Source organism: Antedon mediterranea, chromosome 7 (assembly GCF_964355755.1).
Source record: "Antedon mediterranea chromosome 7, ecAntMedi1.1, whole genome shotgun sequence".
NCBI lineage: Eukaryota > Metazoa > Echinodermata > Crinoidea > Comatulida > Antedonidae > Antedon > Antedon mediterranea.
In genome coordinates, this window is record NC_092676.1 from 22,092,972 (window position 1) to 22,110,223 (window position 17,252).

A 17,252-nucleotide genomic window follows, 5' to 3' on the forward strand; every position below is an offset into this window, starting at 1 on the left:
ATTATTTTTACATTAAATATAGTTTGTGATCTTAAATTAGATCTAAAAAACGTAGGGAATGGGGCTTTAAGTATGAATAATTGATGGAATATAGTGCATTCAATGTATTACTCTACGGTAATTCCCTATTAATTAATTATAATTATTAGAATCGGCTTATTTTTCACATTTTTAACCGTTTAAAGACGAAAAAAGTTATCGCAATAGGACCATATAGTATTATTTTTACATTAAATATAGTTTGTGATCTTAAATTAGATCTAAAAAACGTAGGGAATGGGGCTTTAAGTATGAATAATTGATGGAATATAGTGCATTCAATGTATTACTCTACGGTAATTCCCTACTTGCATTGAATGCTATGAAGTGTTTCTGAAAGTGCACAAAAGTGAAAATTATGTACATTCTGTACAGAAGTGTATGGTTTGAAACCACTTCAGTATCTCTTTCCTTCCTCACTAGTAATGTATACTCTATACAGTTTACAATACAAAAATAAAGCGTTGTCTACACTATCAAACAAAAATGACAACAAATGTAATGTGCCCATATGGACATGATGTACCAAGTTTCTACATTCCGCGTATATAGATATACGCGCCGCAAACTGTGTGGAATACATACATTGTTCACGGAAAAAAGTAAAAGATTTAATTTCAAATGAAATTCATGGCCTAGAATTTCATAAACCAAGCAGAAAAAATGAATCGGAGTTAGTAAGCATCAAGGATACTCGGGACAGATCCATACAGATTACTTTGCAGGGTATGAATATGCAAGCTGACATCGAAACAATTTTTAATGCTGCAACCATTCTCAGGAAAGCAATAACAAATGCTGGTAAATGGACCTTCACGGGTATGTTGATCGACACAAATGATTCTCATGTACCGTGTGAACTTTATACCTTTTTTTGATGGGTTCTACAGGGTACTAAATCATACAATATGCCAAAAGGTAAACGAGCAAATTAGTAGATAGACGTGTGAAGATTCTTGCCGAGAGCACTGTTTGTCATTGCCTGTCGGATTGTCAGGTTAGTCACAAATCTGATGAAGTAAGATGTCGTCGTGAAATGCCAACAGCGCTTGGCATTGGTATTGCTGTAAGACATGCAACTAGAGGAAAGAAGATTATTATTTAACCTTCTTCATAGGTTTGGTTGTTCAGTGCCTTATGAACGAATTCAAAAGGTAGAAACTCAAATAGCTAACCAGGTTTTGCACAGAATGCAAGTAAACAATGGTTTATATACCTGAAATATTGTTCCTGGAAGACACATCTTTTTTGCGGTAGATAATGTCGACTTTGCAGAGAATACTCTGAATGGAAAGCGCACTCTTCATGGAACAGCTATGGCAATATATCAGAGGCGTAGACTAGATGATGTAACTCCAAATTTACAACTCTCAGGTGAAGCCCAAGATAAGACAATAAAAGAGCTACCCTCAACAGTCACAGATCTACTTCCTTGTAAAATGCCTAAGAAGCCCACACCAACTTACTCAACATTTACCCTAAGTGAACTTCATCCAGGTATTACTGCTATACGCATGACATGACTTGGTTGTTAGGACAGGCTTTATCAACTCACATAGCCGATTATCAACCGCTAGACTTGCAATCCGAAAATGATTCAGTAGATGTACCAAATCACATGCTAAGATGGTCTGCATATAACTCCCTTGTAAACAAAGGAATGCCACTCACAAGTGTTAATACACCACCCTTAATAGCTGCTCCAGCTCATGAATGGTCAACACTGCTTACTGTATTAAAACAAGCACAAGGCATATCGGAAAAGGTTATTGGTGCACAGCACAAAACTGTAATCACTTTAGACTTGGGCTTATAAAAACCTGCTAAGCAACTTCAAATGGCTCGCGATGCAACCAAATGATACTCCGGCCAGGGGAGCTTCATACAGTAATGGCAGAACTACGGTCCATAGGTTCTTTTATGGACTGCAGTGGTTTAGATTTGTGTTGGACAGAAGCAGATTTATATGGATCAGCTACTGTGTAAAGCAGATTCTTGATGGACGACACGTAAAGAGAGGCAGATGAGTAAATTTGATGAAGGCTTTTCTAACAGACCACTTGCAAATATATGCAGATGGTTTTGGAAATGCTTACCTACATCCGAGCAGTGCGAACTGCCAATTGGAGTCTTCATCTTGAAGCTACCGAAACATTTATACCATATTTCTTTGCACATGACAAATTAAATTACGCCCGGTTAATCCCTGTATACCTGGCAGATATGAGAGATTTGGAAACATCAGATCCAGAAATATGGAAAGAATTCAACGATGGCAACTGGGTGGTAAATAAAAATTCATTGCCATTTTGTGCTGTTGGTCCAGATCACACATTTGAACAAGTAAATTGAATGATGAAAGTACTTGGTGGGCTAACTTGTATTGCGTTAAACCCTTTTGCTCGCACAAAGTTTTTTCTAGTGGCTCCTGCTCTCGCTCACCTCGCTAAAGAAGCTGAGACAATGACTTTTCGTCCAAGTAGACATTTATCAATATCAAGACATCATGATAATAGTAATGCTAAAACAGATCTCCAAGCAAAAAACTTAATGGACCTGACAGGAACAATCAACAAATTCACAAACCCGTTCACAGACGAATGTGATCAGTTGATCACTAAAGCCATATGCCCACCCACATCCAGCATGATGTCAATAACAGAACAAAAATTGGACAAGAAAGCTTTACAAAATTTGTGACCGAGAGGATTACCACAAATGAAAAAAACCTGTGGGCTCCAATGAAGAAACTGAAATTACATATATGGTCTTCAAGTGGGATGAAAATCCAGACTAAGATTGACAACAAGGAAGACCAGGCGCTGTTTGCTCGTTTGCTAGTTGTATCCAAGTCGAGGGACATCGACCTTAGACAAGCCGTCGGTACATATGAGTTTTCTGTTGTCCCAAGAGCTTTATTCGCAGCAGATGGTTCACTGTTTCCTACAATGTCGAAGAGTGACTTGATGACGATTCTCGAAAAGCTACCAAAAACGATAGAAGTCACTCACGAAACAAATTACTCAACAGAAAAAAACATCAGGAACTGTAAACGAGTATGTATTGTCGATGCTATGGCTGATCTGCAATCACTAAGTAAACCTGAGAATATTGAAACCTGCTTGGATCTATCAGAACATTTCATTGAACGGCACTGGCAGAAGTATGGTAACTATGATGAGGATTTGGTGTTTGACCGATATGATACAGGAGAATCACTCAAAGCTTCAACCCGTGCGAGATGGCTAGGCGGCAATAAAGCTGTAGCTTACCACATTACAGATTCAACTTCAATCGGTATGAAAGATGAACTTACGACGTATTTAGCTGAAAAGATATTAGACCATGCGGAGGAAAATAAAAAGCATCTTGTAGTTGCCTGGCGGAACAAAGCGAAAGCTACACATAGGGAAGAAGAAACCTTGCAAGTAGTCAGGAGGAAGCTGATACCAAACTCATTTTGCATTCCGTTGATGCAACAACAAAATGGTGCTACCACACTAGATATATACTCACCTGACACTGACGTACTTGTACTAGCCATCAGACAATACCCCATTATATGCCAAAATACAAACTTTGTTACCGGCATTGGTAAAACCCGCAGGACAATTTCTATCGGCGCAATCCACAGAACACTGGGTGAGTACAAAGCAGCAGCCCTTCCAGGACTGCATGCTTTCTCAGGTGCAGATATTACTGGTAGATTTTCTGGGAAAGGAAAGACTACATTCTGGAATGTTTTGGAGGAACTACATCCAACTGGTGGTATTGTTACTGCCCTGAAATTATTAGGAACAACAAATGAACTATCTGAAGAATCATTTGCTGCAATAGAAGCATTTGTGTGTAAGCTCTACAGTATATACGAAACACAGAATTAACAAATGTAGCTGATGTTAGGTGGTGGCTTTTTAAGAAGAAACAAGCACAATCAGAGGGTTTGCCTCCAACGCTGGGTGCATTGCGGCCTGCCATTTTAAGGGCACACTATCAGGCTATAATATGGAACAACGATGTCATTGCTAATCCAACTATACCAGAGCCTCAAGATTTTGGTTGGGATATTGTAGATGGCCATTATAAAGCAGTTATGACATCTTTGCCTCCAGCTCCCCAGGGTGTTATCGACCTAGTGAAGTGCCGCTGTGCAAAAACACCATGCACAACCAACCAATACAAGTGCAAAAAAACGGTTTAAACTGCACAGACCTTTGCAGTTGCTGTGACGATGAGGAATTATGTGACAACCAAGAGCAGACAAGTCTCACTGATGATGAGGATGATGATGAAAACATTGAAGAGGACGACACTGATGATGAACTTATACTGTAACAATTTAGTCTATAAAATAATTTATTTACACTTTTGAAGCAAAATAACTAAAAAGGCAATTAACAACAGAACTACTGGAAATGTGTATGCTCTAAATAAAATCAAGTTACTATGCCAACAGTACGGTATGGAGATGAACAAATCCAGACAACTAGGGTAAAAGGTCAGTAATTGTATTTTCGGTCATTATTTTTGAAAGGTTTTCATTAGAGCAAATAGAAAGTTGTATGTTATGAACATTTTGAAACCAAAATGAAGTATCTATGTCTACCCGTTATCGAGATATGAAACTTCCATTCAAATAGGGTCAACGGTCATAAATAGCAATTTTTGTCACTTTGTTGGGTAAAGGTTCCATTAGAGCTGATATAAAGTTTTATATTATGAACAATTTGAGGCTACAATCAAGTCGCTAAGTCCACCAGTTATGGAGATATAACAATTCCGGTCAATTAGGGTCAACGGTCAGAACTGGTATTTACGGTCATTTTTGCGGTAAATGTTCCATTAGAGCTAATATGAAGTTGTATATTATGAACAATTTGAGACCAAAAACAAGTCTCTACAGTCTGTGGTTACCAAGATATGAACATGTTAACTTTCAATGGTGGCCATTTTGAAATCCAAGATGGCGGGCCTCTGCCACCCTTCCAACTTTGTCAACAAGTTTTTTCCTGTTGTTTGGATTGTATTCAACATATCTAAATAGGTGGGATCTTCTATTCATAAAAATCCCACGGGATTACATAGTCTCCCTGACTAAGTGTAGACAGAGCAGAATTTAGTCCGTCTTGATATTTCATCATTCAGACAAGTTACTGTGCCTTATTCCCAAGAGCACAAATAAATACAAATTTGTTCTAAATTTACATTAAATACCGAGTTGAAGAGCCACTTGATTCATACTGTGCCTTTTCAGTGGTACTGTAGTATACAGAATTTGAAATAAAAGGGAAAAGAGAGGAATAGGAGGAATGACCTAAAACTGTGGTTTGAGTGAATTAACTTCCACTTCTCACTTTTCCTTGATCTTCTTTTACTTTACAATAAATATCATTATCAAAAAAGCTTGAACAAAATGTATTGCAATTTAAACTTACCATCGTGTCCTGAATGTCCTTATCAAACCTCTGTCACCTTGTTTGCTAAGAAAACCACACAGTCTTACATCCTCAGAACCATTCTGTAAATGTGAAAAGGAAGTCCTTATTGAAAATTCATAACACATTATAGCCCTTAATAATCTGATACAATGCCAAAAAAAAAATAACTCTCTTTGACTTGTGCAAGATATTTGCCTACCTGTAGTGTTACATGAGGTAATTTCCCGAATGATCGGTACTGGGTATGTAATATCAACTACCGTTTCTGCAGTACATAATTCATAGAAGCACTGATGAAGAAAGTTTATCTAGCGGTATTGCTATAGAATGGCCCAAGACAGGCTTTAGTGGTTAGAACATGGAGGTATAAAATAGATACCTCCATGGTTAGAATATTGAAATGTTGTTAGAAATTGATTAACTTTAGTGTAAATAGTTGGATGTAGAGTTTAGATTGTGTCATGTGATAAATAGTTTATTCTTTCCATTTTTATTGTTACGTTATAAAGTTCAATTTAAAAAATAATGTGTATGAATATGTATAATATTCACAATTACAAAGTTAAACATAGATTTATTTGACAAGCTGGTCAGCGTAGTGGTCCAGTGATGTGGTCATGGACCATGGTGGTTGCAAGTTTGATTCTTGCTAAAAATGCTAAAATTATTTTTTGGGGTCTCTACATCGCAAAGATGAAAAACTTTCATGTGCATGAAGAAATTTGTGTTGAACATGTGATTATTATATGGGCCTAAATTAAAAGGCCCTATGCCTACTTACTATTTTGTTTCTGGTACTCTAGGCCTAGTTGAAATAAATGAATCCTAGATTTTCTTTTTTTTTTCACCAACAATGTATTTATAAATCTATATATAAATTTACGTAATGAGCAAAATTCGGTAAATCGCGCGTTATTTCTAGAATGTTTACTCGATGGTATATAAAGTTGGTTCGTACTTTCGGTACTGATTTTAACCACCTGATGTAACCCTGTTTACTAATTAAATTGAGTTCGATAATTAGTTATTGACGATTAAAACGAATTTAGGTTCAACGATTTGCCCCAAATAGGGGTGTTTTTCGATCGTGGTATACACTGTCTAATGGATAGTCCGTCTTGAAAAATACCCACAGACGATAATACGAGGATGCTTCGCATTTTCCTATCTCCTCCTACGATAATTGTTTTTAATGGCTGAAAACCGGTTGAACAGCTCGAGTACAGCATCATAATGTTGAAGACAGGCCGATTTTCTTTAAAAAATACTATTTTGATAGATTTAATATACGTTTATACAAATGTATTGATTTGCGATGAATGGAACATTCCAATCTCTGTTCCACAAGTGTCTATTCCCTCAGGCGTCGTAAAGGCAAGTGCTGTATACTCATAACAGAAATTCGATCCATTTTTTTCTTCAATCTGTGCTGCAGAGGTTGGATATAGATTTTTTTTAACGGATAATAATGAGATAGCGTTTTCTGTCGCCGCGGGTGTATATTATGTACAAATCTTTATTATTGCAGTTAAACCACCCCGGGAACCACCCACATCATCACCCTTCCCTCACTGGCATCAGTAGCGTTGTAAAGCCAGTAGAGGATAGGCCTACGGTGGTACGAAGGATCAACAACAACTTCGGGTGGGTAGGGTAGGAACCAACTTAAGTATGAATTGGCTCTAGAAACAATTGAAAACCATTAGGCCTACTAATTAAGTTGAGTTAGATAATTTAATATTTATTAACGATTAAATCGAATTTATGATTTGCCCCGAATAGAGAGGTGGTTTTCACAAATTGTTTAACATTATATAAACATATATACGTCGTAGTGTATCGTTACATGTACTGTACTATTTCAATCGACTAGGACGGTGAAAGTTTCAATTACATCGCAATGTTTTACTGTGTTTAGTGGTATATTATTTGTAAAACATGAAAAAACAATTAATAATTCGTTACTAAATGGATAAAGAATATATTTAAAAATTGTTCCTCTTTGCACCCATCCTCTTCCCCATACCTCAACCATAATGTTACTGTACATACAAAACACAAATTAAGTTTGTTTAAATTTGACTTAAACAATTAGTCTCATTTTGCGACAAGTTTCTCTTTCGGAAGTAATTCCCAGGGTGCTAATTTTAGTTGAGTACATAAATCACAGTGTCTTATTGTCCTGCATTATTGTACATTTGAAATTGTCAGTTTTTTAACGCTGAAATTATTATGTATTCGAGAACCATCTGTGGGTACGACCTAGATGGTACGCGAGCGAAGCGAGCGTACCATCTAGTATCTATAATTACAGTATAGGCTACACAACAGATAATTATAAACATATACTGTATATATAAAAAATAGACTCGAGGCCTGATGGGTAGCTTTCAATTTTAAATTAGGCCTAATTAATTGGCTTAGGCCCTAGGCTAGGCTTATATAATAGTAGGCCATGGAGAGGGCCAGGGAGATGTGAAATGAACTCTCTAATAATTAGGCCTACCTACTACAGTACCTAGTTAGGCCAGGCCTAGGCCTACCCGCCTACCTAGCTACTCACATCTGCAGGGTCCTCCATGATGGGGATGGTGGTGTTTTCGCCTGCTGCGGTGGTCGACCTAGTTTCAGCCGCAGGGTGGATATTCGTAGGCCTAGGAGAAGCAGTGGAAAGCTTGTAATTATCAGTTGTTGAGAAGGTAGCCTGGTCATTGACTATCTGCTGATGACTTGGTGGCGGCCGACTTGGTTGACCTTCCTGTCGAATTGTGTCATCAAATGATATCAGAAGTCCCGTAGGAACTTCCGTGTTTTCTTCGAAACATGAATTCATCGAGCAGTGCATTACTTTTTTACAAAGTTTTGTTTTTGTTTTTCATACATACAACAAAAAGTCGAGAGAGGAAACAGGAGAAAAAAGTAAACACTACTTTGAAGCCCGCCCTCATCTATTGTGTCCCCCCATGCATGCGATGCATGATATAGATATAGATATAGATATCGCATCAATCATTACATAATAGAAAAAAAATTGCCTCATTTTGGGATATAATAATTAATACTGAATACTGAACCATTAAGAAATTTCACAAAAACATGTGAAGACTTAGTAATTATTAAAATGTCTTAACATAAACTTTAAAAAAATGTCTGGGGAAACAATGTTCAGCGCTTAGATGTTTCACAACATTAGGCGCTATATAATCCAGGATATTATTATTATTAAATAACAAGAGGGATGGAAGCCATGATCGTTTCGATCTTTCTTTTTATATCATTACTATATGTTATTTAAAAATAACCAGTGCACATATTGGTTTTAAAATGTAAAATGTATAAGTCGATAGTAGATAATATCATTCCCTCAGTCAGTCGGTGATATCAAATATTATATTCACCACCTCTAAGCAAGAAATATCTGTATAATATGAGTCAAAAGATGCTCTCCAGGTGGTATAACATCTTGAGATCCTGAGCGTCTTCTTAAATAATTAGTCTTACAGTTTATTTTTGTTAATTTACACGTAATTATATTCTATGGACAAGAGACTCCGAAGTAATTGAATTGAATTAAATTAGAAATGCTAAAAAAATCAAGGACTACATGTTATACGCAGACCTATTTGTAGTCTAAAGACAGTATCAAGTTTACTGATTTGCAGATAGTATCGGTATGCCTATCGTAGTGAGACTGTCTATCTTTATTATTTTGAAAAACATACCAATATTAACACAAGCAATATAGAAACACATAAAACGAGTTTAAGCTATAAATTATATTATAGATTCATGGTTTTAAGTTCGTGTCCCAGCATGGTGGTATGAATAAATCATAATTTAAGTAGGCCTTAATAAACTTATTATACAATATGTAAACTCAAATAAATTATTAATGGTATCCTCTATAAACGTACAATAGGATATTAATAGTATTTCTAAATAACAATTAAATATTAACATGAACCATAAGACTTCCATCAGCAAAACCTGGATATATCTGCTGAAATGATTTACCTAAATTATTAAAACTCACTAGAAATGCTAAAAGTAATCTTTAAACAACAAGATGTAAATTAATCGCCATACATGAGCTGATTCTGAGGAGATAAAATAAACTCGACTTCGCTCTCCGATCTCGGGAAGTTATAAGTTGTTTAAGAAGATGTCTATCTTTCAAACCCTCACGCTGTTGGTACCATTGCTGTTTTCCAGCTGTTGTGTTTCCGTGAATGGTAAGATTGATTTACCTTATTTTATTTTCAAACCGTTCAAATAAAGTGTCATTTATAACATATAGGGGCCTATAAAGTATAGGTTGCTGGCTTATGATATTGGTCAAACATTGAAGGTGTCTGTCCGTCCTCCTTGGTCATTTCTCTAAATTAAACGTTGCATTTCAATGTCACAGAATGTTCACATATCACACCTATAACAAACGCTGCAAACAATAGTTCTTTATTTGCTAAGGAAGCCTATTGTTTTATTATTTACACATTACGTAGCTACACGAGGACTCTTGTTCAGTTTATAACATAAATGATGTCACTATTAATTGACTCAGGGCCTCTGTTGGCCTATTCAATTACAAAAACATTTATTTACGTTCAAAAGACAACGAGTTATAAAAACAATAATGACAAGAGATAATTGAGAAAATGGACGAAAGCAATTGGAGAGTATTTTAAAAAAAAAATTACATATTTTTGAAAAATATACCATTCTAGTTTTATTATCCCGAATACTGAACGTGTCCATTGTAGGTCCTATACCATAATTGTAGTTAAAAATAAGTTTAATCTCGAGGTGCAATAGAAAACATTATACAGTATTTATAAAACAATTAAATTGTAATTCCAATATACGCTTAACGCTAAACTGGATATTAATTAATGTGTGCTAAAATGTGTATTCTATCCATGGAGGTAAAAATAAATACCTCCATGTTCTATCTATATCAAATTCACACACATTTCATATTGTAGGCCTACTGTAACGCTGAAAGCAATTACATACAATTGAAAGTAATTGTTTTAAAGCATTATCGTTGTTGTACTGCACACCGTATTTGTTTTTATTTCTGTATTTGTTTCTGTGTACCAATTTTCAGAAACTGGCTGCTGGCTGGTTTTGTATGTTTTATACCGTAGGCTTAACAATAAATAAATAACATATACATTTTACTTTTTAATATTTACTTCTTTACTTTTATTATTATATTTGTTTTAACAGAAGCAAGTGTATGCCCAAAAGGTTGCATTTGTAACTATGAGAGATATCGGGGCGCTCCTCCTAGTACTTGGTGTTATAATTGGAATACTACCATACATACACAACTTGTATTGTACAATGAGGATAATCCTATACAAATATTGTAAGTAGTAGTTTTTGTTTTTGTATTTTAACATTAATATTTGTCTATCACGAACAAATAACTTTCCCAGTGAGGGATAATAAATTATTTTTTTAAGTATATGATGAATAAGTATAATAAATAATTGTATCTTAATGCTCTTGAGCGTAAGTAAGAACCATTTCCTCTCCCATAAGCTCGATTCTGGAGGTCCACCAAAGCAAGAACTATAACGACTATAAAACCCAGCCAACATAACTCCCCTAATTAACAAAAATGTAAAATAACCATTTATACATGTAAATAACTCAATCCAGAATAATTTCTGTAGACCAAAATCTAAGAATTCAATTGATAAAGGAACAGAAACAAAAATGGTGATGTCAATCAAGTGATTGGTATGAGAATTAAAATGTTAAAACTATCTTATAATATATTTTGACATCATTCAAGTACAAGAGCTGACATACCCATGCAGTATATTGTTATGCTTTACCAATAAATACAAAATACGATATATTTGTTACCCCTCAGGCGCTGTATAGAACGGCCTGGCCAGAACGCGATTTTTTTTCGTACAGAATTTGGAGACCCCTTATGTTAAAGATAGCCGAAGTACTTCCTAAATATAACTCAACCTAACCCTTTAAATAATCTCTCTCACTATAAAGTAAAAAGAATTTACTGATGGGATTCGAACCCCATTCGACAACACAGACGGCTTGACAGAAAGGGTTTGCATTAGTGAATTGTAGATTAATTCTTACGTCACACCTTATTGATATGACTAATGAATATTCATGTTTATTTTGTGATGTTTCATGTACGAAAAGAAACATCGCGGCCGGAACCATAGGTACATGACGGGATCATGACGGGACAACATTTTTACCAATATCTTATCTTATTTAAACATATCCACATGTGTGTAAATTAAATACGAAAGACCACAACAGACACACACGCAACAGTAATTTATAATATATAATGTGGTGTTAATAATAGTATATTATATTAAACATTAAATAGGGTAAAATTAGAACTTTAAAACCAGTGTGAATTCATCCAGCATAAATAAATTAAGCTATTCATTTTGTCAGATAAAATTAGTAACAATTTAAAAAAATTACAGTAATATTATTATGTTAAATCATTAATTAATATTTCCATAAGATAGAAAATAGAACTTAAAAAAACTAGTGTAAATTCATCTGCATAAATGAATTTTAATATTTTTTTTTCAGATTAATTATAAGGAATCTTATTTTTTTTAATAGTATTTATTATTAGTAATAGGCCTATTAAATAATATTTTAGTTCATGCTTACAAATCTCTTAATTATTGTTTAGTAATTTTGTATGAGAATGAAAATGTAAAGATTGTATTATTTTACCATGAAATTCAAGTGTAAGAGTTTTTATCTATGTTATACTTGCAATCTATTAATTAATTGTTGTCTGTGTATGAAAGTTAGAATGTTTAAATTATCTTGATTTACCATTCAGTATATATTGACATCATTTTAAGTTCAATAGTTATACCCATACAGTATAAAGTATAATGTAGTATTACTAATGTAAATAATTTAAACATTTGAGGAAACAGAAAGACAGAATTATTGATATTGTAATTACTCCGTGTGCTTATTCTGTGCATTCTTTTTCTATTTGAGGTACGTGGATGGTAATCAAATAAGTACATTGCCAGCCAATACATTTGCTGGTTTGACAGCATTGAAATATCTGTAAGTGTATTGCTTTGTTTATGTATATTGTCACAAAATGTATTTATGAATTTGCTTTTCTTTCATCCAATCTACATGGTAGATGGATGAAGATATTGTTTTTAACCACGTGACTATGTGGCGTAGGTTTGTTGTTTATGTATAATTTGTTATTGAGCTATGGAGAATTACTTCTTTTTTTTCCGAAATAAAAGATGAATGAATGAATGAATATTAATTAAGAGCATGGTGTCTGTAAAAATCAAAGATTTGGTGGCAGATGTAAAAAAATGGATTTCTCTCAAATTTTTACCATGAATAGACATTTCAATAAAAAGCATAGGCTATCTACAAAATTCATTTTAATTTTTAGCCTCCGTTGCCATGACAACGGTCAATTATCCAAATTTTGTTGTTTGTGCAATTTTTTCACAGATTTTCTATAGTGAAAAAGTACAAACTTGTATACTTATTTTAACCAAAAATACTTACAGTATACAGTTTTTGTTTATAGCAGTGTAAACAACATGTATTGAGTTCCATTTAATGTAGAAAAAAAATAAATTACAAAATGGAGTTTGGTTGATACCATTATTTTAAAAAGGGGTGTTTTTAAAAAATATTTTTTTTATAAAAGTATACCTCATAAACGTACCTATAACTTCCAAAGTGGTGTTTTTAAATCAATGAGGTTTTTTAATTTGATAGTCAATAGGTTTGTCAACAATAATCACGAAAAAAACACTGGGGTAAATTTCGTACATAGGTTTTGTGTTGCCAGGAAAATACGAAAAATACAAAAAATATAACAAAGTATCAACAAACAAAACACATGAAACACAATTTAAATATGGCTAATCCAATAATAAAATGTATATGTGGCTTGTCATAATGCTACTAGAGTCATACGAATAGTTTAGATAAAATAGGAGAATGTGTTGCCAGGTTTATTTCAATTAATTGCCAGAAAAACAGTATTTTGCATTGAAATATTTAGTTGATGGAAAATAATGTTAAACTTGGAAATAATTGCGTCAATGGTTTTTATAAATTTTTTAATCTATTTTGTGTAAAGAGATACAGAAAGACCTCCCAAAAAATCTGACCTTGTAAATAGATCATTTGAGGTCAAAAGGGGTCAGCATGCAAAACAGGACAGGTCCCCACTTTACTACAACTATTAATGTTTGATCAAAATTTACAAGATAGTTCATAACATTCTCAACAATTTTCATATTTTACCTATAGTGTTACCCTAGCAACCATTTCTATGTGTAACTAAGGAAAGTAATTTTTAAAAAAACGTAAAAAATGGCGTTTTTATAAATACAAAGAATTGATTGCATTTGTAATTTTTCTCAATTTTACTTCTACTGCATTCCATTAATGAAAAACTTGACCTTGTAAATTCATTCATTTTGAGGTCAACATTTTACCATAGTAACTGTTTCTATGCGAAAATTTCAAAAAAATAAGGGTTTTTCATAAATACAAAACATTTTTTCTACATAGTTTTACATTTCTACTTTTTGCCAAATTTACTTTAAATACTGAATCCTAATAATCTCAGAAAGAAAGTCTTGACGAATCTGAATAAAGGTAACAAATGATATTTAAATATGGAGTTTCATGAAAAAAAAAATTTTACATATTGAGGTCAAATGACATCAACATTTTACCTATAGTGTATTGTAGCAACTGTTACGTTTCTATACGTAACTAAGTACAATATTTTTAATATGGGGTTTCATGACTACAAACAATAGATTACATAGCTTTACTACCTTTTCCCAAATTTACTTATCTACTGAATCCCAGAAAATGTCTGACCTTGTGAAAGGGTCATTTGTTGGGTCAAGTTATGTCAAAATGTATTATTTATGTTATCTTACAGTAGAACCTGTTTCTATTAGGCTATGGGGCATGAGCCAAAAAGAGGCCTAGAAAACGAATTTCGTGATCTCCTAACGGGGGGGAGGAAGATATTCACACAGTTTATAGTTAATAATTAGATTAACACAAATTCAGCCGGTCCCGCTTTCAAAAGTTACGCAATAAGTGTAATTTTAGGTGTAAAAAAATCGAATTTCTCAACATAAAGAAATACATAGAAATAGCGCCCTCTATTTTGTATATTTTCTGTTAGTGTTAGTACTGGATAAAATACAATCGTTCCATTGGAATAACTTATACTGTATCTTTCTTTCACATTTAACATGCAATATTTTTATCATAATTTTGAGATTAATATTGTAGTCCTTGTAAGAAATGTATCTGTTAGTAAACCTTAATTAATATTTATTTAAGCACACTGAAAAGAAGATGCATTTTCAATCTTTATAATTCATGACTATGCTGTCACAAAATATTTATTAATATTATCTCTCCTATATAATTGCAACTTTTTGTTTTCATTGGATGCATAACATAGAATTATAATCAATTAGTAATAAATCAAATGTTGCATTATTGTTTTCATTGTAGATGTATAACATAGAATTATAATCAATTAGTAACAAATAAATGAAATTATTACAGCAAAGTTTCTTATAATACTCCTGTTTCTTAATATTGCTTATCATCTCATGGGTTCTTTATTTTATACTTTCTCATGGTTCATCCGTTATGTTACAAAATAGTTAAGTTACAAAATAGTTTAATATAAATTTACATTTTATACTAATAGGCATATTAATGTATTGTAAGCATCAAAGTAGAAAGTTTCTTATAATACTCCTGTGTCTTAATATCGCTTATCATCTCATGGTTCATCCATTACGTTACAAAATAGTTAAGTTACAAAATAGTTTAATATAAATTTACATTTTATAGGCATATTAATGTATTGTAAGCATCAAAGTAGAAAGTTTCTTATAATACTCCTGTGTCTTAATATTGCTTATCACCTCATGGGTTCTTTATTTATACTTTCTCATGGTTCATCCTTTACGTTACAAAATAGTTAAGTTACAAAATAGTTTAATATAAATTTACATATTATAGGCCTATTACATTAAAATCATGTAGACCAAGTAAAATGAACATTTGTAAACCATAAATTACACTTAAACTACACTAAAAAGTTCTTCCTGCTCAAACTCTTCCTCATCATCGCTATCATCTCCATCAATTTCAAACATCTGATGTATGAAGAAGATTGTTACAGTTTTTGCACGAGCATAATTCTGTACAAGAGAATCCTAAGGATACACAGCATTTTTCATTTGCAACCCCTTCATTGCATTTTGACTTTTTACATGACCAGGATGACAATTCGAGAATGCTGTGTAGAGCAGGTTGCTTCTCCATCCAGTCAATTACGAGTTTATTATCGGCCATCTTCCACCCATTTCCAACAGGAGATGGAGCATTTTGTTGTTGAATAAAACTAGCTTTGTGAATTGAAGCTTGAGAATTGGCATGCTGAATATGTTTATATACAGTATCTTTATTGTGTGGCATCATATTTTCAGCTCTTGCATTCATTGAGAACATTGCATACCTTACTTCATTGACAGATTGGTTCTTGTGACAATACTGTACAGCCTACATACAAATGTTTCTAGATCACAAAGTAATTTATCTGAAAGTTTGCTGGTAGAATTGCCCAATGAAAAGAATGCATAAATTAGAGTTTTCCATTACGAGTTTCATTGCCTTCACTTTACCGTTCCCAAAAAAAGCGCTGACTGAATCGCATCCTGTGAAGCAATGTAGTCTAATTAATGCATTTGAAACATCATTTCCAATATGTTCCTGAATAGCCTGCAGATGAATTGTTCGGAGATTAGCATCTTTTCCAGTATTGAAATATAGGTGAGAGCCATGCAGACTTTTGCAAAATGCCAATCCAATAATAAAAACATCATCAGTGTCAGGGCTGATTGTAACAATATCTTTACCACCATGGTGTGCAGCATACTTCGCATACAGAAACATTCTGGTGTCTGCCTCTTCTTGATTAAAACTTTTCCATTTGATTCTGAAATAGAATTGCATAATAATGATGATGTTATGAATACATTTATTCCCTTGAGGTGATCTGCTTCACACATGCTTCATATTTGAAAGAAGAACTTGATTAGCAGATAAAAATGTTTTCAACTGTTCTGGAATTTGCTGTTCGGCTTTTGGTATTTTAATTGTTTGTGAGCCGATGGCTACTCTTCGACTTCGTTCAGCATTTTTTATGCAGTTTGTGTAATTGCTACATGTGATCGCAGAACTCTCCTTCGTTTAGTAACTCTTCTGTTGACTCTAATCCTTGAAATTCTTCTGTAAAAAAAAAGAATACTAATTAATATTTATGATTCTAAATGTTTGTGTAATAAATATAATAATATAATCAGTTCAGTATCATCTATACACTATTTAATATTGCAGTACAAGAATTCAAATAATATGTCTCAAATAACAACATAAAGCATCAGGTTGGTCCATTCTGTCCTTGCCTGAGGCTACTTGCCAAGGTTTGCATGCATTACCACATTGAATAATAAAATGCAAATGTTTTTTCCCAAGATGGAGGTACCATCAAACTAGGTCCACTACACAATAATACTGGGGCCACCCTAGCTAGGCCTAATTCATATTGTAATTATGGGTTCATTTTTTTTTTGGCCCAGATATTTAAAAAAAATTATATACTAGGCCTAGCCTACTCTACGTAGGCTTAATACATATTAAAAAAATAAACTTTGT

The 17,252-nt window shown here is 33.4% G+C and overlaps 1 protein-coding gene across 1 annotated transcript in view; it reads right to left on the reverse strand.

Moving 5' to 3' along the window:
• Window positions 1-8,353, reverse strand: part of LOC140054318 (TBC1 domain family member 2B-like) — a 29,382-nt gene extending 21,029 nt beyond the window's left edge. Inside the window, exons 1-2 of the mRNA XM_072099258.1 lie at window positions 8,041-8,353; window positions 5,475-5,557 (exon numbers count right to left, since the gene is read on the reverse strand). Coding sequence (XP_071955359.1) covers window positions 5,475-5,557; window positions 8,041-8,322 — 365 coding nt within the window. The 5' untranslated portion in view covers window positions 8,323-8,353. The remainder of the gene's footprint in view (window positions 1-5,474; window positions 5,558-8,040) is intronic.
• Between the last annotated feature and the right edge of the window lie 8,899 nt (window positions 8,354-17,252).